This window comes from Ruditapes philippinarum, unplaced genomic scaffold, assembly GCF_026571515.1.
Source record: "Ruditapes philippinarum isolate M1 unplaced genomic scaffold, ASM2657151v2 ctg2332_1_1_1_1, whole genome shotgun sequence".
Classification (NCBI taxonomy): Eukaryota; Metazoa; Mollusca; class Bivalvia; order Venerida; family Veneridae; genus Ruditapes; species Ruditapes philippinarum.
Genome location: NW_026853011.1, coordinates 107,377 through 134,226, shown reverse-complemented (window position 1 = coordinate 134,226; position 26,850 = coordinate 107,377). Strand labels below are relative to the sequence as shown.

General features: G+C 33.1%; 1 protein-coding gene across 3 annotated transcripts; it reads left to right on the top strand.

The window, feature by feature from the left end:
* Positions 1 to 25,451, top strand: LOC132731473 (uncharacterized). 3 transcript variants are annotated; one of them, XM_060717669.1, is made up of 22 exons: positions 1 to 42; positions 579 to 667; positions 2,421 to 2,498; positions 3,543 to 3,687; positions 4,872 to 5,111; positions 5,375 to 5,568; positions 6,151 to 6,391; positions 6,882 to 7,275; positions 7,653 to 7,791; positions 11,327 to 11,389; positions 11,561 to 11,846; positions 13,232 to 13,342; positions 13,677 to 13,836; positions 15,100 to 15,293; positions 17,691 to 17,814; positions 19,393 to 19,543; positions 20,879 to 21,020; positions 21,235 to 21,373; positions 22,039 to 22,168; positions 23,022 to 23,146; positions 24,214 to 24,380; positions 24,795 to 25,451. In XM_060717669.1, exons 1-22 carry the CDS (start codon positions 21 to 23, stop codon positions 25,295 to 25,297), a joined length of 3,837 nt encoding a protein of 1,278 aa, XP_060573652.1. In that variant the 5' UTR covers positions 1 to 20; the 3' UTR covers positions 25,298 to 25,451. The 3 variants fall into 3 exon arrangements, with proteins under 3 accessions (XP_060573652.1, XP_060573665.1, XP_060573658.1); XM_060717682.1 differs by lacking the exons at positions 1 to 42; positions 579 to 667; positions 2,421 to 2,498 and having other exon boundaries at positions 3,553 to 3,687; positions 4,841 to 5,111; positions 24,795 to 25,450; XM_060717675.1 differs by lacking the exons at positions 1 to 42; positions 579 to 667; positions 2,421 to 2,498 and having other exon boundaries at positions 3,554 to 3,687; positions 4,837 to 5,111; positions 24,795 to 25,450.
* The last annotated feature ends 1,399 nt before the right edge of the window (positions 25,452 to 26,850 follow it).

Sequence of the window (26,850 nt, the reverse complement as noted above, 5' to 3'; positions counted from 1 at the left end):
AAAAAAAATGTATAATAAAAATGGATAAATCGTTAGATAAAGGTAAGAAAGTTTAGTTTACTGCAATACATTTGAATATGTTCCGGTATTTTAAGATATAATCTATAATATTCCGCGCTGTTGCAGATATGTGTGTCTCTTTCGCCGTTGAACTTTCATTGTCTTTTCATATATATTAAATTACATTTTGTCTATACGATTCAATGTTTTATTTTCAATTATGTTTTATTGACAATAAATGTGTGGCAATTATGCATTTATTCTGAATTTTGTCAACCATATATTTACTGTACAGTATGCTGTTTAGAATTCTTGTAAAACAATAATATTGCAAGCATGTCAATGCAATTACACGGGATCAGATCTTAAATTAATAAATTTTAATTATCTATATGTATAAACGTAATCCTTTATTTTAGATGCTATTGAAGATAAACTGATAATAATATATGTGATAGAAAAGAAAAAAATCCTAGAACAAAAACGATTCGCATTGTAAAAGTTTTGAATAATCTTTTACACTGAAATGTCATAACTATTCTACATTCTGTCGTTATCAAGAAAGTGCTTTATTTTAGGTCCAACCGCGGCGGATTTCGAGGAACTGACCATTCTTCTGCAGAACAGAGCTTTCGTGGATTATCTCAATATTTTCCTTTGTCTGCCTGTAAGTAACATACATGTACTTGTATACTAAAAACTTACATAAACTTAATATATAATTGACAACTATACATCCTCATTTGAAGCAGAATTTTAATTTGTTATTGGTTGTTTTCATTTAGAAAACATTTACTGAATATTGCTTTGTTTTTATGGTCAATTATTTCATATATCCTCTTTTATGTGGAACTGTGTATGTATAAGTAAGTATTTAATGTGTATAAAGCTATATATCTGCTGCAAAAATTATTGTTTGAATTTTAAACAAGAAATAGTTAATAAAAGATACTCAGACGAGATAAAACTGCTTTTGCTTGCATAGGTTGTTTCGAGGTTGTTTTTTTTATAGCATTTAAATGATTAGATTTAGGAAACAGTGCAAGATATGTTTCTAAATGACGTACATATATGTATTCATGTATATATTAATATATGCTTCATTAATATTGATAACATATGAAAATTATGAAATACATATGAATTAAACACATCAATAATTATAATACCACAAACGCTGGACATACTGAGAGTAAAGGAAAGGTCGAACTTTTATATTTCGTGCCTTTCAGTATTTTTATGTACAGAATTTTCAGGATTGTGAGCGTTATTGGTAGTCTCATCATTTTGAACAAGGAGGACTCAAATATCCGAGAAATTTGACTAGGATTAGTTAGGAAGTGAGGAAAGTTAGGAAATTTTAAAAGGACCAACGGACATGCTACCTTTATTCTCAGACGAACTTCGGCTGAACAAAAAAAAGAAAAAGAAATTGAATATCATTTATACTAAATGTCTTATGTTATTCGCTAGAGAATTAACAAAATCTTAAAAGCAGTTTCTTATGTTGAATTAGGTATTCACTAAAAATTATAGAATTCTCAATTTATAATGTCTTAGGTTTGATAAGGTATAAAAATTAACAAAGTCTTAGAAGCAGTTTCTTATGTTGAATTAGATATTCACTAAATAATCAAAGAATTCTAACGAATCAATTGTTCCCGAAACTCCTTTTGATTAATTAATTTGGATAAGTATACGTTTCAAAAAATATCCTTTTATCATTTTACTAATGTTAAAAATGGTCAATGAGATTTTCTGATTTCAGTTGCAATTTTAAAATGACCAATGAAAAAAATCCTGTTTATATTCAGTTCAATACCGGAAGTCAACCCGGTCTCAGAAGTTCTCAGTCCGAAAGCAGATTACTTTTAAAATGCTTGTATGAAATACATACGAAAGCAAATTCCATTAAAAGCGAAATGCACATGCACGAAATCACTGCCTAAAAGATAAAAACATTCTAAAAAATGCTGTTTTTTTTTTTGTTCACAACACTCTACATGGAGAATAATATTTTGTTCCGAAACATTTTATTATGTTTACGTACAATATTCAAGTGTATTTAATATATTGTAACAAGTCATTCTATTTCTCAACTCTTTCTAGAATCAACCATTGGATTATGGAACAAATAAAATTTTACTGTTGTTAAAATTAAGATTTTTTTTTTACAAAAGATATAGTTTTATACAAATCTCTCCGGTACTCTCAGCTATCTATGTCAAAGAAGTGATTGATGCCTTCAATTGGTATAAAGTTTATTACTTTTATAATTAATGAACTTGACTGTCGATGACATGGGTCATTTATATTTTCCTGGTCTAAATTAGATTTCAAATGATACAGTTACATTATTGTTTGTCGTTACAGTGGCACGTATATTTCAATGAAAATTTCTATACATTTGTTTTTTACAGGTTTTTGGTCAGCACGTTCTCTATAACTTCTTAGAACTGGAATTTGAGTTCGAGCCTCCGATTCAAAACAGACGACATGTAAGTAGTAAATAACAACGCATGAAGGTCAACATTAAAGGCACATTATGCTTCAGAAACAAATGAATTTTTACTTCTCAAGAAAGGTCAAACATGAATTTTTTAAAGTTTAAATAATGGTTTTAGATGCTTGTTAACGAAGGAAAATAGCGCTAAATTTGTCATTAAAGTAGTAAAATGTAGATAAAGTAATATTTTGACTTCAATACACAATACCAAATCAGTATAACTGTAGTAATTGCCAAAGGCAACATATGAAAAAGGTAGATCAGATAATTGGCCAATGAGAAGATGTTTGGAAACTATGAAAGTATAGCAAGTATAAAAAGCTTTTGAAAAATAAAAAAATAAAGCTTTTCTTGGGCATAATGGGCCTTTAACCAAGTATAATGCCAAAGAATTACATCCAAACCATTGAGATTATGCGAAAGAAATACACCTAAAACATTTGAGGAAATGCAAAAGTAATACATCCAAACGTTTGAGATAATGCCAAAGAAATAAATCTAAACAACTGTCAAAATTCTACATCCAAAACATTTGAGATGATGCCAAAATGCTACATCCGAAATCTTTGTGATAATGCGAAAGAAATACACATAAAATCTTTGTAATACATCCAAATCTTTGGGATAATGCCAAATAAATGCATCTTAAACGTTGGGCATACTGCCAAAGTGCTCCATCCAAAATCTTTGAGATAATGCCAAAGTGCTGCACCTAAAATCTTTGTGATAATGCCAAAGAAATACACCTAAAACCTTTGAGAAAATGCCAAAGAAATGCATTTAAAACGTTGGACATACAACCAAAGTGCTTCACCTAAAATCTTTGTGATAATACTAAAGTAATACATCCAAAACCTTTGAGATAATGCCAAAGAAATACATCCAAAACCTTTGAGATAATGCTAATGAAATACACCTAAAATCTTCGTGATAATGCCAATGGAATACACCTCAAATCTTTGTGATAATGCCAATTGGTTATTTTTGTTTAGGTACAAATCCAAATAAAGATTTTCTATTTAACTTATCACTGTAGCTTTACATGGACAAAAGGGAAGTTTTGAGATGGCTGTGTACAGAAAGAATGCCAAAATTCAAGAAATCTGGATTATACACGGAATATTGCTTATGCGTGCTCCTACTAGACTCAAAGTTCGAGCTTGCTGGTGTGAACCTTGAAAGTACGTAAATTGTATATTATCACATGATATTGCTTCTTTAATGAAATATTACATATTGATGTTTTTGGCTGACTTGATGGTTACCATCATGTATATTTATGCAGTACGTTTACAATTTCTTGTATTTTACCGCACTTACAGGAAATGGTATCAGTCAGCTGCGTTCATTGAATGCCGCCTTTACGTGTGAACCTTTGTTCCCATATTGTATAAATGCAAATTTTGTAAAATATCTTCATGGCTATACACCACTAAATTATAGCATTTCATACAAACTATAAAAAGAAACACAAATTAAAACAAAACTTAAATTTGACCATCTATTCCATTTCGAAACAGATACGTTCACTGTTTGCAAATAGACTTTTGATCTCTTATAGAATTATTATACTTTTATGTTCACTGTTATAACAAATCTTATTCATGTCTGTCTATGCTCAGTTCTAGATCAGGCTACTGTTTTGTATAATAAAAGTTTATACAAATTTAAAAATACATGTACGTTAAGGCTCTGAAAATGTAATTTGAACAAAAGTTTGATATAAGCTATATTGTGGAACGGGTTTTGACTTGTTATAAAGGTCATCGTTGAGAAAATCACTTTTCATATTCAGTATATATTTATGTATGTACATGATAAATAAATTAATGTATTTCCTATGATGATGATAAACAACCTCAATCGGAACACCACACTGATTATCAATAATCATCTCGGATACGATACGATTAAAAGTAGTTCTTTTGATGTGATGAAGATGATGTAGTCGTCTTAGAATGTATTTTTTGAGAACCGGTTGAAATATAGAATAATTAGTTAATATTATTTATTAAATCAAAAGAATTCGACAAACAAATCTTAAATATCGTCACCCGGAGTTTTCTTAGTTGTACTTTTGGTGTCTAAATAGATAATGTGTTTTTTTAATTTTATACCTATAAATTTACTTTGTTAAACGATATGATGGAAAGTCTATGTCGACAAATTCAAGTATTTATTTGCTACAAACAAGCATTTGTTTACATGTTTAATTTTTATAGCGTATGTATGGACGAAATACCATATTGGGTCTGTGTATTCATACATTACTATTGTATTCGAGGTTATGATCTTACGTTTGACGGCATGTCCGTGATGTTGCTTTTTAGATAGGCTGGGTTACCGAATAAACACATTTTTACAGACACAGGCACCTTTGCAAAAAATGTCATTGGAACAGCCACAGGAATGATGCTGTTCCGTGAATCCATGAGAGGCACCTGTGGGGAAAACGTTTATAGGTGTTGGAAGGATTTAGAAGAGTGGAAACGTACAGAAGATCCAGTGCAGAAAATGTACCGGGAATATGCTATAAAAAACCATTACATCAATGAAAGCAGTACAACAAGGGTAGCTGGGAACATAAAAGTAAAAGCTTTATATGGTAAGTTATTACCTTGTTATTAAGTTATCTTATACATTTTTCTCCATGAATGAGTAAGAACTCTTAATCAATGACTAATTTGATGTAATTTGTTATACTCTCTGTAGAAATGTTTATAATTTATTATTCGATTGTCGATTATATTTGAATATCTCACAACCTACCTTTATAAAACATTTCGTCAAAGAACGGGTATTGCCGCAGAAAAAGTAACAGCAAATACCGAAATCTTGCCTTTAAAGAAATATCACACTTTGTTACAGGTATATTAAAATTTGACCTAGTTCCTGAGAATGAAATTCAACAGAAGATAATGGAGTCTGTGACAGACACCACGTTCCACGCTATGATTGAATTAGACACGGCTTTGTTGAAGTTGCAGACGATACTGCTAAACGCACTCAAGTTTTACTGGCTACCGAGACATCTTTTGCATACTTTAAAAGTGGTGAACAAAGTAAGTTTAAGTACATTATATCATAAAATAACATTATAAAACTATTATCATGTAATATATGTTCTGCCAAAAACAAACATAAGGTTTTGATATTAATTTCAGTCCAAGAAGATTGCAGTATTTCAGACGAATCATAACAAATTTACTTTGGTAAATCGGCAAACTGTAAAAATAAATTCAAACACTAGGCACTGCGCTGTTCATGACCAATTTAGTTTTGTAAATGCTTACTAATAAACACTAACCTATACTAACACACCGGCAGACCAAAAAAAAAAACAAATAAAAAACAACAACACACAAGCAAATATATAAAGAAAGACACCAAAATAACGTTTAGACGGTGAAGCAAAGTCCAGGTTATAAAAATTATTTCCTGAGTTTTAGCTCAAATCTCAGAATTTTCATTGGTCAGTGTACATTCTGTGACGGTTATTGACCAATCAAATACCTAAAAGATATGAGTTTGAGTTTCAATAATTTCTATATATATAGCCTCGGACCCTTTAATTTGTATATATATAAATCAGAATAACAGATGGCTATATTTATAATACACGTACGTTTTTTCTTCAATTCTAGGAAGGTCTTGATATTTTAAAGAGGCCTGCACCGGTTGACAAAGAATCACTGGAACATGCACGACGACTTCGTTGTCGGTACAAATTCCCAACGATTTATCAAAATTCAAGGATAAGTTCACCGGCTTCGACGGTATTAGTGTCAAGGTCAGCAGGCGATTTTTCATCGCTTTCCGATGAGGACGTTGAACGAATGGCCGAAACAAAAATTGACCCAGCTGATCTTTTGTCGCTGTGGGGAGGTATAAAACATTTGTATATGTAACAGGGATTTATAACAGGCAATGCGATGTTAACACATGCCATGTGATATTATTGAAGAGCCTTTCTTCTGTTATTATTGATCAAAATGATTTTATTAAGTATTTTTCCATTGCTGTGACAACAGGGTCTTTTAAATTTGAAAGACCCTGAGGAAAATCAACAATTTATTGAATGATATTAATATCACATTAATGCAATAACTGGTTAACTCCAATAAAATTTTGAAGGACTTGATCCGTTGCTGCACTAAGGTGACGAAATTTAACGTCTCCAAAACGATATAATCTCATTCGAACCCACAACAACATTTGTCATTTCATGCAAATTGTTATATATAATTATTGTACTATTTGTTAACCTAGGCGTAATATTTGTTATATATTCATATATCAAATCTAAGAATATAATCAAAAGAGCGTGTTCATGTATGCATAATGGACAGCACAAAACTATGTGTTTATACGACAGGTCCTGTTAAATTTCCTCCTTTACGGACACCCTCTCCATTTCGACCGGATATTATTTGTTCCGAGAACGGAAGTGGCGACCAGAAGCAGCTTCCGACTGCTGTAATAAACAGGGATGCATTTAAAAGTCCTCCAAATGTCCTTTTGTCTTCGTACCTTGGTGGAAAAGCACGGACGGAGATTGGCAATTTACCGGAGACTGGCAATTGGATGGTCTGGTGTCTTGGGTCTGATACGCTCGCATGCTGCCCGTTCCGAACATTTCTGGAACGAAACAACCAGCATCAACATCTGCAATACTTGGGATTCTGGACAGATATCAGAAAATATCTGGACACAGATGATCATGTTACTAACGGATATGGTCAACCAATGAGACAAATGCTTGTTAACCGGTCAGTATAAACTTGTTACACGTATTTCTGCACATAACCATTTACGAAGCATATTGATAAATCGTGTATTTACTTTCCATGCGTGGTTAATTAATAACTGTTTGTTTCTCAAGTGCAATATCTAATTGTCTGGGTGAAAGGTCATGCATTGTTTTTGTTTGCGAGAACCATGTGTGGAATTTGTTCTAAAAATAACATTGCATATGTCTTCTGGTATATATTTTTGAAAAAGAAAAACAATAAAAAAACAACCCATATTACTTCTTCGTATAGAATGTATTATTAACCTCTAGAACCTTTTAAACGATTTTTTTGAAGAATATTGTGGCTTGCTATCAAATATCCAATTTACAGATGTAATTTTGTATTTCTATTAGGATAATTGGCAAGTATTTATCTGGCGACGAAGGAAAGCGGGCCGTTTTTACCAAAAAGTTGAACAATTCACTGCTTCACGCTTTACGTTCATCTAATAATGTATCTACCCTCTGTGAAGCCCAGGAAAAAGTACAAGACGTAAGTAACCGCTTGGTTTCTAAATCACATTTGCTCCTCAAACATTACCGTTGAAACGTTATTAAATAGATTAAACAGTATTCCAATACATGCATTATACTTAAGTGTCGTACAATGGTGAACCTACGCTGTCTGAACGAAATAATATTATCGAAGCATATACACTGTACCTGAAAATTTCTTTATACAGTCACAAAATAGATAAGGTAAAAAAGTTGGTAATAGAAATTCTGTATTTTCAAACTTATGAGTCAACTTCACGGGGGTGGAACCACATACGGTTTTCATATGTGAATTTCCGCTGATTCAGATGTGCGCTGTAACACCGCACTTTGGGGTCAAACGCACTTTGGGGTCCGACCCCAAAGTGCGTTACGTACTTTGGGGTCCAACCCCAAAGTGCGTTACGCACTTTGGGAACTAATTTCGACCCCAAAGTGCGTTAAACAGGTACATGCATTTTTTAACATCAGGCAAACGACGCACTTTGGGGTCAGAGAAAATTTATGTTCATTATGTTTTAAATAATATAGTGTAGTCAAACCAATTGTAAACTTGTAAACAAAAAATCAAGGTATTAAATAGACACAAAACATGTGCCCTGAATCAGTAGGGATTTAAATGGTCTTGATAAATAAGTGAAGGACTTTCACTAAATTAATCACCAAATAAAGAATTTGTATCAATTATTAAGCTTAAAATATATTTTTCTCAAATTTTCCATTTATTTTAAAAGTATGTACACCTTTCATTAGCTCCATTGTTTTTAGCTTAATGCAATCATTTTCCCGTTTGTTATTTACACTTTTTTACAGAAATATGATAGTCTTAGCATAGACAAAGGGTATAAATTCTGGGTAATCTTAGTAAGACATTTCAGTAAAAAAAAATGCCTGATAATATATTAAAATAGCCATTTATTTAGATAAATGTGACACATAAGAAACTTGACTAGGTGTAGATGCGGCTTTAAGTAGAAGTCCGTGCAGGCTGTACTAAAATATCAACTATTTAAGTAGTCGCATTAAGAACGGAGCTTCAGAATAATGTAAAATTCTCTCTGGGGGTATAGAGGGGAGTGTGGGGTATCGTTCCCCCCGAGTGTTAAAAATAACATTTTAAAGGCCCATTATGCTTTTATTTGTTTTTCTTAAAAGCTGTTTGATTTGGATGTTCTTTTATATTATGAAAAATACACATTGGTCAATTACCTCAACCATCCTTTTCATCTGTTGCTTTTTGACAATGATGAGTACAGTTATAGTGAATAAGTATTTTATATGGAAATACTACATTGTTTTTGACTATTTTTATGAAAAATAATTTTTCACATTTATCGCTACTTTATTCAGGTAACAAGCATCTTACATTTCTCTGATACCATTATTTTAACATTATAAAATTCATGTTTGCTCTTTCTAGAGAAGTATGCAAAATTTCCTATTAAAAAAGCCTCTGGCGAACGGTTGTTAAACCTCTTAAGTGTGTTGATACGTTTAATAATGTATTTGTAAAAATCACTATTTATAGTCCGATCGAAAAACTTGATGTTTCACCAGAACATTGCAATAGAGTATATTTATAGTTCTTTGGAAATAAAATTTAACTGCATTTTATTTCATTTCCAACATATTTAAAAATGGGCTCAACATGGCACCAAAAGTTATCAAGTAAATGACTGACAGAACGGGATATTTTTCGCAGCATCTTTTAACTTTAGGAATACACAATTTCTGTACTAGAGTAATTTGAACGGTGGCATAAAAAAGACATTTGCAACTTTTTTTGTTTTTGATACTTTTTTTGTTTTTGTTTTTTTCTTACATATTTTTGGTGTTTTTTTTTGTTTGTCGTACATATTTTTTTTATAGTTTTGAATACATACTTTTTTTAGTTTTGCATACATATTCTTTTTTAGTTTTGCATACAAATTCTTTTTCAGTTTTGCATACATATTTTATTTGAGTTTTTTGTACATATTTTATTTTTTGTTTTGTTTTTTACTTTTTTCGTACAAAATTTTACATGAAGCCATTTGCAAAGTAGAGGTTTGGATAATTACGCCATTTGTAAAACACCAGTTTCGCCATCTGTAAATTACAGTACCCCATTTGCAAACGCCATTTGCAAATACCAATATTTTCATTTTTGGTACACTTTTTAGTATGTATATATATTGTTTTCTAAATCAGTGAAATATAACGACCTATTTAGATCTTTTATTTTGCATTATTGTAATACACCAGTCATTTGTAACCACCTCCCTTGCCCCAGGGGGAGTGCGGGTTAAAAAGGAATCGTGTTTTGATGTCTGCACTGTTCCGGGGCATAAGGCAGGAATGTTATTATCTGAATATCCCCCGCACAGGAAAATATTTTACCAGTGGTCGGCTTGGTTTAAAGTCAATGCCCCCGCTATTCTCAGGGAGTGGGGTTGAGTTGTGCAGCATATTCATGGAATAATAACCAATCAACAGCCCTTTCCAAATAGACACTACTATAATAGCATATAATAATTAAAAAACAATAATTATATAAAATACATATGATTTAAAAAATGGACCGAAAAAGGTCGGGCGAAATCCAGACTTGCGCAGCCAAAAACGACTGGACCGATTCCAGAAATGAGCCAAAATGTGACCAAACCACTGCGCTAGTTATATACTCAACTATGGACTGTTATTAGATGTGAAGGCTGTTTTGTTGGCTAACATATGTACGAAAAATTAAAATATGTACGCAAATCTACAATAAAATATGAATGCAAAACTAAAAAAATACTTAAATAAAAAAATGCAAATGTCACTTTTATGCCACCGTAATTTTGTTATATAAACACAATTTTTGGATATTTCAAGTGGTAAAATTAATGAAACTTTTATCACTTAAGCATCATCAAAGTATTGACCGCCATCTTGAACTCCATCTTAAATATTTCAATGTCGCAGATCGAAAATAAGTCAGTTCTCAGTATTTAAGCAGAACTCAGATTACACCTTTAGATCTCTGGAACCCAAAGTGCGTTGATATGTAGCATATTAACGCACTTTGGGGTCAATTTCTCGATTTTGACCCCAAAGTGCGTTTGACCCCAAAGTGCGGTGCGAAGTTTAACGCACTTTGGGGTCGGACCCCAAAGTGCGTTTGACCCCAAAGTGCGGTGTTACAGTGCGCCATATAAGTAAGTGAAAGAATTGCTTAAATGGCCTATACATTACAGGTTACAACTAGTGAGACTGAAATTGCTTTATAAATACACGTCAGTGGTCAAAGAATTGTGTCTTAATCGGTCAAATTTTACATAAAATTGCAGAAAATAATATATGACGTTAAATTTTTTTTTTCAGAGACCTTTCCTTTCATTACACTCTAATAATAAGCTATTTTACGCTTCTATATATAAAGGGCCATTTGCGCATTGCCACAAGTGAGTGCGATGTTTAGGTCCCAGCGATGGATTTGATATTAATGGCAGATAGATGTCCCATGTTAATTTTCTATGCTGTAGTTGTTTTGTTTTTACCTTTTATCACAGTACTTATGGGAGCCACTGCAAATGTTCTTGCAAGAAGAAAGACATCAGTTTCTGAAACAAATAGTGAGTGTTTGACTTTTAAAATAGAGTGACGGTTTTATAAATTGAACCTTTAAATTGCTAATTCTAATACATGTAACTTTTTTACTTGATAACCAGTGTGACATAAGAATACGTACATAACGCAATTCATTTATTTCAATCATATATAACTGTAATGTATTATTTTTGTAGCATGGTCACAGCAACAGGCTACCTCAAGAAACAAACCAAATGGCAGGCACAGCAATGCTAAGGTCGGCCAGAAATGTGATGAATGCTGATTCTATGCTTTCATTTAACTGGGGGACGAAATATGTGGAAACTGAGCCTTTATCATCGTTATCGCCATTTTCTCCCACAAGTTCCATAAATCCTTCAACATTAACACCGCCACGTCCGTCAACAACAGATCACGTGAGCATCACTGAAGAACAAAAACAGAAAGCAATGGAAATGGCTATATTATGCTGCGAATATGGTAATATGCTTGAAGACTTATAGATGAATAGTCGGAATTCATGTTTATTTGTAATGCTAATCTAGGCCATTGGCCCAAATACACAATATAATTTCAAACTGATGTACATCTGGTTATGTCACAAGTTATAATATGAAATACAGTAGCATATTCCATAATAATGAACTGTGTACAACAAGGTAAAGGAAAGTACTTAGTACATAGGGTAATGCAACGATTCGTCACAATATGGACCCGCAACATAACAATTAGCCACAGAATAATCACGAAAATTGGCATTGTATTATCCAATTTCATGAAATGAATTTCACAGCCAGTTGTCAACAATACATTAACATCCTATTTCAGTTTAAATATATTCAGAGTACTTCGAGGGGTGATAAGAAAATAATAACGCAATTGTCTTTTGCTGAATACACCTATTCAGGTTGCTTGTTCAAATAAATTTTTATAGAAGATCTTGTCATAATGTCAAACTGTTTATATTGCAACGTGCGCCCCCAGTGGGGCAAAGATTTATATAAGAGGCTGACTATACTGGACTAATTTATTATTATTATTTTTTTTTTTTTTTTTTTTTTTTTTTTGGGGGGGGGGGTGTATTTAGGCGTTGATATTTCCCTGGTAGCGGGTAGACTAAAATTTAATTTTCTTAAAAGATTTACTATTGAAAATTTACTTAATCGGCAAAAATGATGCCAGAAAGTGTTTAGTACCTAAGTTTCTGAAGAAACCTGGTGAAATAATTAAAAAAAATGCTGCTACTAACGGTTTGTGTTAAATTTAACCCGGAGCATGCGCAAAGGATCGTCTTAACCAAAAACTGGGCATGCGCCTTACGTACAACAACAAAAACAAAATGTAACAAAAATAAACTTAAACAGTATGTATTAAAAATATTAAGTTCTAATGCTAGAACACAACAGTATGTACAAAAATAAACAACAACATAAAAAGTCACATGTTTGCTCGTTATCAGGCCAAATTGGCATGGTAATATTACGTTGTTATACAATACATAAAAGTGGTTTATAATTATTTAAAAATGTTATAATTACCAAATAAAAATTGTAAATTACATGTATTGTAATTTTTATCATTCATGTAAATAAAATTAATTTTTAATATTTTTACAATAGTTCAAGGTTGTAAATAATTATTTTTACATATAATTATACCATAACAATAAAGTCACAATATATTACGCGAATATACGAGATTTAACAATATTACAGTGTCATGTTATTTCTAACAAACCGAATATAATTCATTTAATGATTTCGTCGGAAAAAAATAATTACATTTTCACGTCGTCTATTTATAGGTTTTTACTGAGTACATAAAATGAATGTGGAAAAGAAACATATGTGTTATTGTTATTGTAGGCGTGTCTATGATGGTACCAGAGAAAATACCCAGTCTATCAAGACTAGTGGCTGTTCTACACAGTGACTATGGCAGTCTGCATTTGACTAGAGAAGCAACTGTTCGACATGGTAATTGTTTGAAGTCTCGTAAATTGGCGAAATGTTTTCTTATGTTGGTATCCTTGTACATGATCTGGCCGAGATCAAGTGGCATAGAGATTAAAAACGCGTATGATTCAACTTAATGAATAAAAGAATGACATTAAGCAACAAGTAATACGTACCTTTTTATTTCAGCATTTACGAAAATTTAAGTTTTAATTTACCTTTCCGACACTTTTTTTTCTAAATTAATGCAATCCGCTCTTTTATATATGGTTAATAGGGAAGTAGAAAAAATCTATATAACGATTTCATTTAGATTTGCAGCCCGCATAATCATTTTTTGTTGTTCTATTTATAGATGGGCTAAGAAGCCTCCAAAACAAGGAAAAGATTAACATTAAAACAATAAAAGTGTCAAGAAAGGTTCTAGATGACACAATCGACATTTCTAAATTACAAAATGGAAATCTGATGCGAAGACGGGCTGGAGTCCGTTTAGAGAGGCCAAAAAAACCAAAGTAAGAAAAGTAACATAAGTTTATCTTAATTAACGCCTTCCCTTATGAGCATATTGGGAAAAATGGTCGTTTACGCTGAAAAGCCTCCTGTTACAAGTTCAAACTGCTATGAAACTATGAAAAATGTTTCAATACCGGTAAAACTTGGCACAAATGTTGACTGGACCATTGCCTCTGTAACAGCATGTTCAATCTTAAATTTCCTTTACCATGGCAACGGGGAGACGTCTCAAAATTGCCAAAAAAATACTATTTTGCATTGATTTTTCCATCAAAACTGATTTCAAAGTGCTGCAACTTCTCAATGCATTGAGATGGAGTAAAAGGCTTTTCAGCGTTGGTTACACGTTACCTTACGATCGACCTGAGGCCATTTTAAGTCTGTCACAAATTTTCTTGGCGATGAGGGGGGAGGGTGCCACCTCTTCAAAACCCCTTCTGGCAACCCCCGTAATGTACCTTTTTGATAGGAGGCGGCGCCGAAAAAAGTGATCACATTTTAATAACATTTCCAAAACGAAAAAAATGTGTGTGGGGCCTAAATAGAGTATTTTCCCAATTTTTGAGGCCTCAAAAAAAGGAGGGGTTGGGGTGGGGTCGAAAAGCCGTCAAATCACGTCTATATGAAGTAAAGGGTTAAGTAGAGATCATGTGCGTCTTGAATGTTTTGCGATGCAAGTCTGCAATCTTAATTATTCTTACTACATGCGCATGTACTATGAAAATATTTTATTAAAGGTACATAATGCCTCAGAAACAAATAGATTTTTACTTCTTTTGAAAAGGCAAACATGAATTTTAGAATGTTTTAATAATGTTTTTACAGAATATTATATGCTTGGTACGAGAAGAAAGTAGCGATACATGTAAAATGATTTGCCAGAGACGTAGCAAAAAGTAAAGAAAGTAGTATTTTGACCTTCATACAAAATACTAAATCACTATGACTATACTTATTGCCAAAACAGCAACAGCTGAAAAAGATGGTTCTGGGCATTGGCCAATGAGTAACCTTTTGGATATTTTAAAAGTACAATAAAATAAAAGCTTTTGACAAATAAAAATAAAAACATTTCGGAGAGAGTTTTCAAAAAAGCTTTACAAGCTTCCTACTCAATCCGTAAATTTTATTTTATGTACTTTATTATGTAAATGTGTGAATTATAAATAAAATATTGTTTAAACTAAAACATTTCTGAGGCATAATTGGCCTTTAACATGTCATATTCTCGTATTAATTCGTTTCTATATTCAAAACTGCAGGTCACTGATGGAGGTTTTCTCAATACCAGCTCAATTTGACTTCTTCAAGAGATTTATGCTGCTGCAGAAAATGAGTTTACCAGTTGTGTTTTGGAGAGCAGTTGAAGACCTTCAGGAAGTTAGCGACAGAAAAACTACGCAAATCAAAGTTACAAAAATTATGCGCAAGTTCTTTGGGAAAAACGCCAAATATGGTTAGACTTTTTAAATTGTTCTAAACTAACATAACATTGATGGGAAAATCATAAAAAAAAATTGAAAAATACATTGCAATCTAGTCCTTTCATATTGATACATTAAAAACAAGCCGCAAAAATACATTTATATCTTTAATTTTGGACTATATAAACAAACTATTTACATGGCTCTGCTTGCGTTTCTGTTAGAACTGACAAAACCCAAGAACAACAACCATTATTGAGACCATCGTTTAGCATATGTTTAATGTTTAGCACATTATGTCTCAGTTATATAGGGTTAACGCACGTTTTTCCGTGTTATAACGTCTGCAGAGTCCCGAGGAACGGTTGGTGCCCGAGCCCGATAAGGCGAGGGCTCCAACAGTTCCGAGGGACTCTGCAGACTTTATAACACGAAATAAACGTGCGTTGACGCTATTATAGCATAAAATTTTCAAACAGATTCGTGATGTATAGTTTATACAAAACACAATTACATTAAATTCTTGTGCTTGGACGGTATTTATCCAATTCTATGTTTTACGTATGCGTTTCATTTTTCCGGGGCCAACAAGTTGGAAAATTCTCGGAACCGAACGAAATTTTGAATTTTAATTGATTTAACAAAGCTTGGCCTTTGGAGATTTATTATCTCAAGAAAAAAAAAAACACTTTACATTACTCTACCCTCTACAAGACAAAACATGACCCTCAGAAATTCTTAGAAAGATTTCAGATTGACGGTAGAAAAAGGATCAGTGACATCAGAATCGGTTTTTTTTTTCAAGCAAACAAGTTTATAAAAAAATCAGGCACTATAAGCATTATTCTCTCAAAGAAATATAAAGAGCATTTATCAACATTAACATAAATAAAAAACATTTTCTCATATTAATTTTGTGTTATCTAGTTTTGTAAGTTAATCGGAGTGTTAAACTGAATGACAGGTAGATTATACTGTATTTGTTTACATTGACAACTGTCCGTTTCTTAGAAAGGGCGACAACCAAGATTAGCACCGATGTCTATACGCCGTTTTTCCGGCATAGTTACTTGAATATGCGACTGAGGCCCTCGAATCAATAAATTTCAATATAACAAGAGCGCATGACTCTTTGGCAAACAGGCCGAATCGTCATTTTTTGTTTGTTTGTTTGTTTACTGGGCCCTGTATGTATTGCGCATAGATGAAACCGGGCTATAACAAGAGCGCTTGACTATGTTAACACATGGTTTTGGTCCCGTTATAACATGGGCAAAAGAGGGAAAATTAGCCGATTTTATGCTATAATACATATTATAGTCGCAGTCGCATATTCAAGTAACTATGCCGGAAAAACGGCGTTTAGACATCGGTGCTAATCTTGGTTGTCGCCCTTTCTAAGAAACGGACAGTTGTCAATGTAAACAAATACAGTAGAATCTACCTGTCATTCAGTTTAACACTCCGATTAACTTACAAAACTAGATAACACAAAATTAATATGAGAAAATGTTTTTTATTTATGTTAATGTTGATAAATGCTCTTTATATTTCTTTGAGAGAATAATGCTTATAGTGCCTGATTTTTTTATAAACTTGTTTGCTTGAAAAAAAAAACCGATTCTGATGTCACTGATCCTTTTTCTACCGTCAATCTGAAATTTTTCTAAGAATTTCTGAGGGTCATGTTTTGTCTTGGGTAGAGGGTAGAGTAATGTAACGTTTTATTTTCTTGAGATAATAAATCTCCAAAGGCCAAGCGTTGGTAAATCAATTAAAATTCAAAATTTCGTTCGGTTCCGAGAATTTTCCAACTTGTTGGCCCCGGAAAAATGAACCGCATACGTAAAACATAGAATTGGATAAATACCGTCGAGGCACAAGAATTTAATGTAATTGTGTTTTGTATAAACTATATATCACGAATCTGTTTGAAAATTTTATGCTATAATAGCGTCAACGCACGCTTATTTCGTGTTATAAAGTCTGCAGAGTCCCTCGGAACTGTTGGAGCCCGAGCCCTACCTACCGGGCTCGGGCACCAACCGTTCCTTGGGACTCTGCAGACGTTATATAACACGGAAAAACGTGCGTTAACCCTATATTTAAAAACAAGTCTTTAGAAATATCAAACATGTGTTTTAATTATGGATTAAGAGCATGTTAGATGTTTAACAACTGAAAAAAGTAGCACTGAATGTTAAAATAATGCGTCGTAAAGGTAAAAAAATGTATTCAAAGTAGTATTTTGACTTCTATACAAAATACTTATTTACTATAATTATAACAATTGACAACAGACCTAAAGAAGCAAAATGTAGTTCATCTATATGGCAAATGATTTTTTTGAAAACTGTAACAAGATAAAAAAAAAGAAGAGAGAAATAATGATAACGGGCCTTTAATAAACGGATTGCATGTATTTCTAGGTGCTGGGCTAGACTGCGATGAAGAAATTATTCGTCAAATTCCAAACATGGAGAAGGAGAAAGTTTCCCCAGGAATTTTGATTTGTGCACAAGCTGCTGTATTCAGGTCCCTTGAAATAAAATGGTAAGTTATACGTTTCCCTGACATTGTTGAATGTACTATTGCATAATTGTACAGGGTACGAAATGAAGACTGTTACAATGTATATGTGATATATAAAGGGTTACTATAGAAATGAGATTGAATATCTTAATGTTTTAGAGAATGTATACATAAAGCGAAAGATGAAAATTGTCAATATAGAACTCATGACCAATTATTGTTTCTTAAGCGTACAGTTCTAGAGGAACATTTTTAAATGAAAAGTTTTATTTATATTTTATATAAGAGTGAGTTCGATTTGCCATATTAAAGGGACTCCACTGAGATTTTTTTTTTTAAATGACGGGACTGGAAATTATTTTCCGACATAAATGTACCATTTGATGTATTTCTAAACCAATAACTTATGTGCAAAAGCTCTCTTCGTTTCCCCAGCATAATCATTCTTATTGTGAAAAATGACTAAAAATTAAAAAGCGTCATACTCATATCTGTCTAAGAATAACACAAATATACAATTTTCAATTTATTTCTGGGTATATTTCTTGATTATCTTTTGCATTTATTTCTGTTTTAAGTGCCCCAGCTGATCAATGTAGGAAATTAAATTTTGATGTTTTAGGCTTTAATACCTCCGTAGAGTTCCTTTAACCACTTCTCCTGTTCATCATAAATAACTTTTGAGAAAGATATCACACGATGGCTTTATTACTGCTTATATCTTAAAATCATTCAGAAATGAAGTGTACCTCACATTTATAAGTATAACATTCTTAAATAAGGTGTATAAGATTTGTAAATAATAATCAATGTTTTCTTGAACAGAAATAAATGAATATTTGTCAGATATCGCAGTTATTGTGCAACTTCTTATCCCCGTATTTTCAGGTTTCCCATGTATTGTGCAACTTGTTATCCCCGTATTTTCAGGTTTCCCATGTATTGTACAACTTGTTATCCCCGTATTTCCAGGTTTCCCATGTATTGTGCAACTTGTTATCTCCGTATTTCCAGGTTTCCAATGTATTGTGCAACTTGTTATCCCCTTATTTCCAGGTTTCCCATGTATTGTGCAACTTGTTATCCCCGTATTTTCAGGTTTTCCATGTATTGTACATATTGTTATTCTCGTATTTTCAGGTTTCCCATGTATTGTACAACTTGTTATCCCCGTATTTTCAGGTTTCCCATGTATTGTGCAACTTGTTATCCCCGTATTTTCAGGTTTCCCATGTGTTGTGCAACTTGTTATCCCCGTATTTTCAGGTTTCCCATGTATTGTGCAACTTGTAATCCCCGTATTTTCAGGTTTCCCATGTGTTGTGCAACTTGTTATTCCCGTATTTCAAGGTTTTCCATGTATTGTGCAACTTGTTATCCCCGTATTTTCAGGTTTCCCATGTATTGTGCAACTTGTTATCCTCGTATTCAGGTTTCCCATGTATTGTGCAACTTGTTATCCCCGTATTTTTAGGTTTCCCATGTATTGTACAACTTGTTATCCCCGTATTTTCAGGTTTCCCATGTATTGTACAACTTGTTATCCCCGTATTTTCAGTTTCCCATGTATATTGCAATTTGTTATCCCCGTATTTTCAGGTTTCCCATCTATTGTGCATCTTTTCCACCTGAATCCGAATGTTCCTCTCAGTCAAGCCCGAAAGGAATCCAAGAAATGTTAAAAAATTTCGAGGAAGCTGCTACCACGGCAAAAAAAGTGAAGAAGCAAATGGACGAAAAAACGAAGACGGTAGATTTGTTCTCATTTATTGTAATATTTAAAATGTTAAGATATGGCATAAGATAATGTACATTGAACGAGTAAGATGATAAGTTAATATCCCAGCTTTATCATAATGGATTTAAAATCCTTGTCCCCGCTTTAATTCAGAATCCTTTCTCCACTTCATTTATGATAATGGATTAGAATATCAACTCCGCTTCAATTGTGATAATAGATTAAAAATCCTTGTCCCCGCTTCAATTATGTTAATAGATCCACAATCATTTTCCCGAATCATTATAAAAATAGATTAGAATCAGTGTCCCCGTTTAGATTATGATAATGGATCAGAATTCTTGTCCCCACTTCAATTATGATATTAGATTCAGAATCCTTGTCCCCGTTTATATTATGATATTAGATTCAGAATCCTTTCCCCACGTAAAAATTATGATAATAGATAAAAATCCTTGTCCCCGTTTATATTAATATGATAATGGATTTAGAATCCGTGTCCCCGTTTATATTAATATGATCATGGATTTAGAATCCGTGTCCCCGTTTATGTTATGACTGATTCAAAAATTTTGCCCCCCGCCCCCGCTCCAACTATGATCCTTATTCCTTATTGTACGGGTATTCTAATATTGACATCCACGATTTTCAACTTTGCATTTTCATAACAAGACAGCACTCAAGTTTTTGATGTTGGTCACCAACGCATAACATATACAATCATAACAAAGAAAAAAAATGCGGATATACTTAATTCTATTCTTATTTCATTATTTAATAGAATACAAAACAAAAATTTCACATCTATAACTGCCATATTATCTTTTCCTGATTTGTTGCTTAGTAAATATACAAAACACGATTTTTATAACATTTTCAATATTGCATGATGATAAAATATTGAATTTGTGAGCTGATGCACGGATATAATATTTTAGCAATAGCTTTTTATAATTGAGCCGTGTCATGACAAAACCAACATAATGGGTTTGCGACCAGCATGAATGCAGACCAGCCTGCGCATTCGCGCAGTCTGATCAGGATCCATGCTGTTCGCTATTAGTTTCTCTACTTGTTAAATTGTCTGTAAGCGAACAGCATGGATCCTGATCAGACTGCTCGAATGCGCAGGCTGGTCTGGATCCATGCTGGTCGCAAACCCATTATGTTGGTTTTGTCATGACACGGCTCATATTATTTTTGCATATACTCGATATTCTAGTAGGAAATATAATATGTTTTCGAAAACTGCCTATGAACATACAGATAAGTTGTAAAGAAATATGTCTTGAAGTAGCTAAGCTATTAGATACCTTTCTTATGAACTATATCTTTTATTTATTTCAGATAAAGCTATGGAAGAGATATTCTAGAAACTTGGTAGAGTTTAAGAAGGCCATGACTGACAAAACCATGTCACAGTTGTTTGGCATGTTTCTGAAATATGAAGTTGAAAAGGAAAAACTGAGCTCAAATCAAGAACTTGCAGGTATGACCGTTCCATAGAACTTTCACGTCCCGCTCACATTTTTTTACTTGTAATAGAGTTGGTAAGCGAACAGCATGGATCCTGATCAGACTGCGCGGATGCGCAGGCTGGTCTGGATCCATGCTGGTCGCAAACGCATTACGTTAGTTTTGTCATGACGCGGCTCATATCTTCATGATGCTTCAACGTTTAATTAAGGCCCAATATATTTTAGCTCAACTTGCACCACCAGAGAAGAACACCATGATGCCAACTGGATCTAGTAATTTCCAAACTCGTGTTGTTATTCGAGAAAGACCGGTTATTATGAATCGACTGCCCTCCGATCTCAAATTCTGGATTGAAATAATGAAGTAAGTTTTCCTTCATTTCTTTTAGGCAAACATGTTTAATTTATAACTGAACAATAAATAATTCTTTTGTGAGGAAAACGATAAAAAAATAGAGGTGTTGGCCAAAAAGCTTTGTTCTGTTAGTAAAAATCAATTACATTTATTCGTGAAATAAATACTATTTGTTTCTACTTGTATAAGAATCATTATATAGGAGCGTAGGATGAAACAACAACAACAACAACAACAACAAACAACAAACAACAAAAAACAACAACAAGTATTTGATCAATGCAAAAGAATTGTTCTTAAATTAAATAAACTGCTGTCTAAGCCTTCTACTTGAAACCGTCCACTGGTATTAAAATACTTATTAAAATATCAACGTATTTTTGTAAGGGCGAACTATCGCCTTCTTAAACCGTAGTTTTCATTTGTTTATGCCCGAGAACAAAAATCAAAATCATTGCGCGCACAAATATAGTTCTATGTTATTCAAGTTATTCAGAAAAATGTGTACAAAGTAATCATCATGATAATTTCTGACGTTTCTTAAAATACTTTAAACATCATTTTGGCGTTTGATTTTCCTTGACGAGTTCCATTGGATTGCCAGTATACATGTATGCAATTTCTATAATTATTATCACTCTGAATATATTATATATGTAAGTCATTTTTTTCAGATACCAGAATCTAGTTGACAGCATGCTAAAAAAAGTCAATTTGTCAATCATGGAAAGTGAGTTTTTGATAGACAAGGCAAGGTCCATAGTGTCATGTTTCCTCGCGTCAGAAATATTACCTAGAGTTCAGGTAATGAAATATGTTTTGTGCACTATCATAACATTACTTAGGTTGCAATTTTAATTTCACTCTAAATTTGAGCCGCGCCATGAAAAAACCAACATAATGCGTTTGCGACCAGCATGGTTCCAGACCAGCCTGCGCATCCGCGCAGTCTGATCAGGATCCATGCTGGTCGCTTACAAACCCTATAATAAGTAGAGAAACTGTTAGCGAACAGCATGGATCCTGATCAGACTGCGCGGATGCGCAGGCTGGTTGGATCCATTCTGGTCGCAAACGCATTTTGTTGGTTTTGTCATGGCGCGGCTCATTTATCAATAAAAATAACTCTTAATTGGACTCAATAAAGTATATATGTCTTCTAACAACTTAACTTCTAAATATTGAAAAACAAAACCGGTAATCAATTAAATTCCTATATTTTAAATTTACCGGAGTTAGTAAAAACTAAATGTAGAGAAACTTTGCTTACTTTGACATGTACATTATATAACTCTCGGGGACATGAAATGGTTTCCGTTTAATCTCAAAGGGCTGTATAGTCTGAAGGCAATTTTCGAGAGACGATATATGAGTCGCGTCATGACAAAACCAACATAATGGGTTTGCGACCAGCATGGATCCAGACCAGCCTGCGCATCCGCGCAGTCTGATCAGGATCCATGCTGTTCGCTATCAATTTCTCTACATTTGTACTTGTAATAGGGTGGGTAAGCAAATAGCATGGATCCTGATCAGACTGCGCGGATGCGCAGGCTGGTCTGGATCCATGCTGGTCGCAAACGCACTATGTTGGTTTTGTCATGACGCGGCATATATTGCTTAAACCTATGAAACATTGCATTGTCTCGTCTTTCAGGTGAACGTACCAAATGAAATGGCGTTGGATATCGTCAGCAGTTTAGCAAGTGATGGCCCAAGACGAGGACTGTTCCATGATGCGGTCGTCCATCTTTTTCCAATTATATACCATTTTTATCGCAGGTGAGTATATCTTTTTGTATGGCGATAGTATTGTTTCATGTTAATATTTTATGGCCATTCACCGCTTGTTTTCACCCAAACCTTCGGAAAAAAATAATTGTCTCTGAACAACGTAACTGTATTGGCTGGCATGAATTCTTGATAGGAATCTTGTCTGCGTTTCATAGAAAGTCCCAAGGATATCCCAAGTCCTAGGACTTATTTCAAATTGACTGACGGACGGACGGACGGACGTTTCAACATTTTGGGTTTAGGGGCAAAATTCTTTGTTATTTTCTTTGTTTTTTTTAAGCGCTACTATCCCATAAACCCTTTGATCACGGAATGAACCTATTGTTCTTTTTTGTTCTCTTTACTAAACCCAAAATGTTTCCTCGGACGGACTGACTGACTGACTTAGGACTGTTTAAATCATAATTTTCATCTTCAGATAAAAGTTTTAGACTTAAATCTAACTCTTCTCATGAGAAAAGTTACAAAATGAAATGACACGTCCTTTAACCCGCAAGTGTGTAAATGTTCATGTGTATCGCTATTCAAAAATTGAAAAGTCTTAGCATAAAAGTCATGAGTTAAAACATTTTCTTGAAGCTAAAATTGTCTCAGTCTTTGGTCTTAAGACATATTTTAGACTTGGGACGTGACGTATTTTTTTCATAAACAACATTATTATTTTAATACACCTATTTAATTTAGAACTATTCATTTTATTGCAAAAATAAATCCATTGGTTTTAAAAAAAATTTATACATGTACATGTATATTCGTAAAATTCTATATATTATAGTTAGGCTAGAAATAAAAGAACGTGAATTTTAGTTGCTTTTTGCGCTGAGGAAAAGTAACAGTCAGAAGTAAATTCTTCTTTCATGCATAACTTTGTTACATTAAACAAATAATACAATGTCCATCTGTAGGAAAAGGGCCAATTATACATTACCAGCTTTTACTAAATTCAATTACCTTTATGTATTTTAATTAATTGCTGTATTCCCATGTTTGAGCGATGACTTGAAATAAATAAATAATATCTTAATTGTCTGCCACATACTTATTTGTTTTCATAGATTTTCAAACGAGTGGATGAAGGGAGGTATTCCAGATGAATTCTTCGACAATATTGAGCATGTTATTTGGGGAAATGTTGGCACTACACCTCATAAAAGGTTGAATGTTTGTGACTTCCGTAACTTAACACCGAGTCAGATCAATAAATTGTATCACCAATCGGCAGGTAAGCGACAGCATGATTCACTTTATATCATGTACGCTGCTATAATACAAACTTTGATTTGAAGAAACCAACTTACTGCCTTTGTGACCAGCATGGATCCAGACCAGGCTGCGCATCTGATCAGGATCCATGCTGTTCACTTACAAACCCTATTACAAGTAGAGAAACTGATAGCGGACAGTATGGATCCTGATCAAACAGCGCGGATGCGCAGGCTGGTTGGATTCATGCTGGTCGCAAACGCACTATGTTGGTTTTGTCATGGAGTGGCTCAATTAATTTTTAGTCTAAAAAGTTTAAATATATTGGTAGACATACAGTCGTCCCAGGTTATATTAACGTCTTATATTACATGTTCCAATTAAATAAAAATTGTACATTCAGACGGTCAATTGTTATCTTTCTCATTTGCAGACGACTTCTCATTAAAAATCCAATTTTCCCTCTCCACTGGCGTGGTAATGACGTACCCGCAAGAAAAGAAGTCATCAACAGATGAAAGAAAGAAAAAAAGTACTCACGAACTAAAAACGAACTTTTCGATGGTTAAAGCCAACAAAGGTGGACGGGGTGATAGAAAAGATAATAAACAGCCTGTTGAAGAAGGAGATAAAGACGATACTAAGAACGAAAGCGATAAAATCAAGTCAACAGGCAATGTAAAAGACAAACATAAGGCTGAGAAAATAGTGGTTAAAGATGCCAAGCAAGTTTCAGGCGATAGCTGTAATGCAGAGAATGCGCCCCTTGATAAAGCTAGAAAATTGAGCCTTTTTATCGAGTCATTGAACAGAGGGAAAGAATCTAAGATAAAGAAACAGAACAACATGTTTAGTCATGTGATGCCATTCAGACAAGTCACGGCTGTTGTAGCTCAATCTTCGGATATCGGATCTGAACACGCCTCCTCTAATTAAATGTCAAAAATTGATGAATAAAAATGAAAAAGAAATCTGATTTCATTGGTTGTTTTCCCAAAGAAACAGATACATGTATCTACAAATAATGATACATATAAGACAAATTGTTACAAAAAATATCCCATGAATACACACTGATAAGCTCATCATAAAATGAAATTAAGAGTAAGTGGAATTAAAAGATTGTATGACATTTCATTTTTGACAAAAAAATCTAAGCACTTCCATTTGTAAATTCCTGTAAATTAAAAAAAACATGTTGCAATCTTGTTTATTGAATGAAAACGTTTCTTCAAACAGACGATTTAAATGTTTTTATTTGTTTGTTTTGTTGTTGTTGTTTATATCTAAAAATGGTATTCTAGCATTTAAAAATCTAAATCAACACAATTATGTTTTTTGATAAGAAGATAACTATCTCAGTTTGGCTTGATAGATTAACTGTATTCATAATAAATATTATTATATTTTTTAAATAGAAGATATTGAATGAGTGAAGGTCCAATACTGAAGTAAATAAAATTATAATATGCGAGCCTTTGGTGACAATACTATATAGAGAATATTCAAGATTTTTTTTTCTATAAACACAGGATTTATTTTCATCGGGTTGTATGGAATATGATAATTTTCATTACAAGGCGAATATAATAAATCCAGTATTAATAGAGAAAACCTTGAATAATCTCTATATAGTATTATCGCCGAAGGCTCGCATATTATAATTTATTAAATTCAGTATTGTACTTTCACTCATTCAATATCTTTTATTTAAAAAAATATAATAATAACTATTAAAAGTACCGCCTTATCAAAGATAGGAAGATATGGAAACAGGCTCCGTCCGTCTGTCTTTCCGTGCCATTATTTTGGGTTCATGTGCATTTTTGTCCTTATGTGGCACTTTTCCACATAAACTAGTCGGTTTATGGGATTTCCTTCTTTTTAAAACTAAGATTATGGATGGAATGAAGCTCAAAAAAACTGATGGATTTTGCCCGTCCGTCTTTCCGTCCGTCACAATTTCGTGTCCTTTCAATTTATAACTAAGTCATTTATCAATGGAATTTTAAATAACTTAGCACAAATGTTTGTTTTAACAAGGTGATGTGACCTGCAAGGTCAAGGTGATAAAAGGTTAACATTGTCTATTTGAAGGTATATATCCTGTTCGGTCCATAACTTTCTTCTTCATGAAAAGATTTAAAAGTTCTTGGCACAAATGTTCACAATAATGAGACGATGCGTCGTGTGTAAAATCCAGTCACCTTCCCCAAGGTCAAGGTCACACTTGGAGTTCAAAGATTAACATAGTCTGTTATAAAATATATTTTGTGTCCGGTCCATAATTCTTCAAAGATCAAGGGATTTTGGAAATATTTTTAGCAAATGTTTACAATAATAAGACAATGTGTCGTGCGCAACACGGTCAAAGGTCAAGGTCAAATGTGGAGGTCAAAGCTTAATATGGTCTGTTATAACATATATTTTGGTTTCAGTTCCATCAAGGGATTTTTAAAATACTTGGCACAAATGCTCCCAATAACAAG

Excerpts from the sequence above, each read along its gene's own strand:
- LOC132731473 (XM_060717669.1), top strand. The coding sequence starts at position 21 with ATGGATAAATCGTTAGATAAAG. Across the intron at positions 43-578 it reads GGATAAATCGTTAGATAAAG|GTCCAACCGCGGCGGATTTC; the intron begins GTAAGAAAGTTT and ends GCTTTATTTTAG. Across the intron at positions 23,147-24,213 it reads ATATACCATTTTTATCGCAG|ATTTTCAAACGAGTGGATGA; the intron begins GTGAGTATATCT and ends TTGTTTTCATAG.